Raw genomic sequence first — 4462 nt, 5'->3', positions numbered from 1 at the left:
AAAAAGAAAAGAAAAGAAAAGAAAAAAAAAAAAAAAAAAAAAAAAAAGAAGAAAGAACTATAAGGCATACAGAAATGTTCTAAATGTTCTGGTTCTCACTGTTTCTACAACCAGCCACATGATGTAAGATGGGATGGGTCATAGTTTCCAGATTTACCTACCTTAGACTGAAAGTAGAACTGAAAGGGAACAGCTTGAATTTACATCATTAGATACTGTGGTTCTACTGTAAACAACCCACTAACACCCATTGCACAGCATCTGTTTCTTCCAAGACAGTGGATGATGTCTGAGTCTTTAGACTTTCTCTCATTGTCAAAACACATTATGAAAGCCTTTCCAAACTAAGAATAAGAAAAATCTAATGAAGTTTGTGAGAGCTGTGAACTTTCCATCACTGCAGGTTCAAATGATCCTACATTAAGGCAGAAGGAATCTATAACTTGAAATCACTACCAGATCATCTTCCTTGTTGTTGGTTGTGGAAGTCTCACTTTTTTTTACCCAAAAGGATAAAATCAGTGAAACCATCCATACTATATCAAGAAAATGGCAGCAACCAAATGGAAATAACTTAATCACCAAGATGAGAAAAAAAAATAAAATAAAAGCAAGCTTGAGCTGATGTTTGCATTGTCTCAAAGTTTTCATTAAAATCTGGTGCTCCTTAACTGCCCATGTTAGGGGTAGAAAACCGTGCCAAATGGAAGAGAAAGACTGTCAACATATCAGTGAGACATATGGTGATAGAAAAATGATAGAAAAATTGTTTTGTTTATTTCTTGGCTGGACATAGTTTTTATTTCTAATTTGTGGAATTAACCCTTCACTTTGCCATCCTCTAGTTTACATAGAAGGAATATATAAAATATATAAATATTCTTTCAATAACATTTTAAATATTAACTTATTTTTTTCCAGCCTTGGGTCCCATTATATCAGTAATGTAGTTTGAAATCACCACAAAAGGATGAATCAATAAAAGTTTACATTATTACCCTAAATATAGGAATCACACATTATTTTTCTCCAAAATTACAGTGCTGTAGTTCCCTACTCTCTCAATGACATCCAATGACACAGGCAAAAGGGACTGTTTGTTATTTGTAAATTAAAAAGAAAGGGGGAGGAAGGAAGGAAGGAAGGAAGGAAGGAAGGAAGGAAGGAAGGAAGGAGGGAAAAGGGGAAAAGGAAAAAAAAGGAAAAAAATGAAAGGGAAAATGAAAAGGGAAAGGGAAAGGGAAAGGGAAAAGATCTGAAGTATTAAGAGTAAGAAATGCTACATTGCTGTTACCTAGAGCTAACACCCTCTTAGAAGAGAACATCAAGGGTTGAATGCTAAGACTGTGATGGAGGTTAATCACTGCTATTTTCCTATCAGAAAGAGCAAGAGGTATTATTGGTGTTAGTCACTAATGGAAGGCTAGATATCAAGCACCAGCATGACCTGGCTTGCTCTTGCTTTGTTATGAACCTAATGACTGAAAGGACAGCTTTAATCATTGTCCATGGCACCTTCCCGTGAGGATTATCCTTTGACTCCAAGCACCAATACAGAACGAAATGAGCTGGCATTGGTTAATGTCTCCCACAACACAGCTACATGGGAGCTTCACTGCCTTGACACTTTTCCCAGGTAGCCAGCAAACAGACACTGTGTTCTTGGGCCTTGAACAGTTAAAGATTAAAGCATTATGGTAATGTAGTCCTCTAAATCCCAGTTTGCAGGATTTCTGCTGGGCAGCCAGGCCAGTCATAAGTTTATGGTGGTGTTTCAGTCACAGGTTACAGATTATAGAGTGCCCTGGGGTGCTCCATCCGCTGACACTCAAGGGTTGCCATGGCAACTTTGTGATGGAGAAGACAAGCATCTTTTGTGAAGTAAAAAGAGTAGAAAACAGGCAGTGGATGCCAGGAGGTGGCTGTTGCCTTTGAGCTAATTACAGAAACTGTAGAGACTGAGGCTGAAAGCAAGAGAAAGACATGTTTGAATGCATATCAGGATATAATAAAATACATAAATTTCTTCTGAGAGGGACTGCTGTGAAATGTGACAACTCTTCGTCTCAAAGTCATGCTGTGTTTTCCCAGTTAGAAAGTATTTCAGGTTTCAAAGTAATATTGATGGAAGAGAGAGTCTGTTGAAAGACAACATACAGATTTATGAAGTCACTTAAAAATCCCCACTTATTGATAAATTCAACAAGATGTAGAACTTTGTGATAATTCTTTTTCTGCACTATTAAGACCATATCTGTTATGTATCAACTTTTGTCTATCATATTCATCCTCCAGTTTGAATAACCATTTATTTTTCTAATTTAGTCATGTTTGCAATATAAACCTGGTAGAGCTGGATTAAAAAAAAAAAAAAAAAAAAAAAAAAAAAAGCATTGGGATTATGGAGTAAAGCACACAAAGTTAAGAATTGCCAGGATTAGAATTGTGCCTTTAAGTCATAATTCACCCTCCAGCCCCATATCTGTGCACTGTTTTTAATTGCACACTATTTTTTCCCAAACGCCCACCTTACTACAAAACCTATCTAGCATCCTTTAAGAACCAGATGTCCAAGTCTTTTCTGTTTTGGTTTTCTGTTTTCTCAGTTAAGCACTGTGTAGCCTAATATATGATTTATTGAACACTCTTAAAATGTTATCTTGAAAATGTGTCCCCTTGCGCTTTTCTTTGTGACGATCACTATAACAGCTGTGTCCTGCAGAAATATTAATTTATATTCACAATGCAGAGAATTCAGTGAATGGTACCATCCTTCCCTATTTGACAAATGAGAAATGAAGGATTAAAGAGAGAAGGTACCTCATACACAGAGGTTTGCAGAATTATTTCTGAACTCATCAAGAACCTATTTACTTGTTTATTTTTAATTCTTAGTGTTATATAGCATTTAAGTGTCTATTGAGGACAGAAGCACAAGTCTGAACATGCAGATTCTTGCAAATCTAATCTCAGAATGCAAAATTGAATTAACTTGAAAACAAGGATCAGAAAAGTAACAACAAAGCATTCCCCATAATGAAGCCGAGTTGAAGGGACAAACCAACTATCTCCTGCCTAAAATCAGGCTAAATTGGAATATATCTCAGAAGTGATTCAGACATTAAATGTGGTTTAATTTTGAAGGTACCCTAAACCAAAATCATCTTTTCAGAGGGCAGTTACTTCCACTGAACTGGAAGATGGCAGGAAAATATTTATAATCTTGGGGGGAGAAGCTGGAGGGAGGTACCACAATTGGCAGAGGCTGGGGAGTATTTTGAGAAAGGATCATGATAGGCTTAACCTCTTTTTATACTCTTACTTGTACTCAGCTTTGGTTATTGTTGCTAACAAGATGCTGTCCTAGCAGGATCTTTGGCCATACTTTATCAAATTATTCTTGGGTTACATTCTTACAGCTTTCACAAAACCATAAGGAGCACTGGTGACAGTGAACTCTGCTCCTGTCTCTAATACAAAAATGGAGAAATTTTAACTATAAGGACTGAAGGTATTTGTTTAAAATTGTTTGGAACCTTCAGAAAATTTGTAACAATTTAATATCATTTTTTTACTCTGAACTTTCCAATATTATCTGTTATACAGCCTCTGTAAACTGATATTACATTGCATCATGTAAAACAACCTCTGTTTTTCTCCTTTTTTTTTTTTTCCCAGCACTTGATTCTTTCCAGGAGTTTTTAATACCATACCTTGAGCAAGCCCGTCAGATCTGGCCCTGGCTGGTTGGTGCAGCTGTGATTGGAAGCATAGTTACTGCTGTGCTCTCTGGCCTCATCCTGGCCTGCAAGAAGAAAAGAGCAGGAAGTTCTCCAGAGATACAACCCTTACTCACAGAAAGTGAAGATTACAACAATATATCTTATCAATCCCATTTCTGAAAACCTCCAGTAACTCAATGATGTTACTAAGGTGCTAATCAAGCATTCAGTGTTTGATTCATGTTTACAAACACCTTGTTGAGGTGTGCTGTATAAGCAGGCTGGACAGTTTTGCTCCTCATGCCTCTTGTAACCTCCAGTGTTCCAGTAACTTATCAGATACTCTCCAAAATCTCTCAGATCCAACATTTTACCATGCCACCCAAAGAACATCTTGTACTTCCAATGCTTGATTAAATAAAGCTCCTATGAAACTGACTGGCCTGTGTGTTGGTTACTCAAATGTATAATTCTCTGCTCTTTTATTTGCTTTCTTATGTCTGTAGACTCTGATCTCATAGACCAATCCATGTGAAGAAATTCACAGGGCGTAAGTAGGTGTATGGATATAGTGAGAGGCACCTGACTGAAAGGTCAGTGCTACATTCACCCTGTTCTTCAGAGCCTTGTTGTTTAGTGAGAGAAATGTGCTGTGTTTCTGAGCAGAGTGAATGACCCAGAGACACATTTTTATTTTTATTTTTATTTAGGTTATATTTTCCTTCCAGCTCCAGTAATGC

The 4462-nt window shown here is 36.9% G+C and overlaps 1 protein-coding gene across 1 annotated transcript in view; it reads left to right on the top strand.

Annotated features, from left to right (window-relative positions):
- TYR (tyrosinase) overlaps positions 1-4167 on the top strand; it is a 57878-nt gene extending 53711 nt beyond the window's left edge. Inside the window, exon 5 of the mRNA XM_035329184.1 lies at positions 3679-4167. Within this exon, the coding sequence (XP_035185075.1) occupies positions 3679-3902 (224 nt within the window). The 3' untranslated portion in view covers positions 3903-4167. The remainder of the gene's footprint in view (positions 1-3678) is intronic.
- The last annotated feature ends 295 nt before the right edge of the window (positions 4168-4462 follow it).

This window comes from Oxyura jamaicensis, chromosome 1, assembly GCF_011077185.1.
Source record: "Oxyura jamaicensis isolate SHBP4307 breed ruddy duck chromosome 1, BPBGC_Ojam_1.0, whole genome shotgun sequence".
NCBI classification, from domain to species: Eukaryota; Metazoa; Chordata; class Aves; order Anseriformes; family Anatidae; genus Oxyura; species Oxyura jamaicensis.
This window is presented reverse-complemented; position numbering and strand designations above follow the sequence as displayed.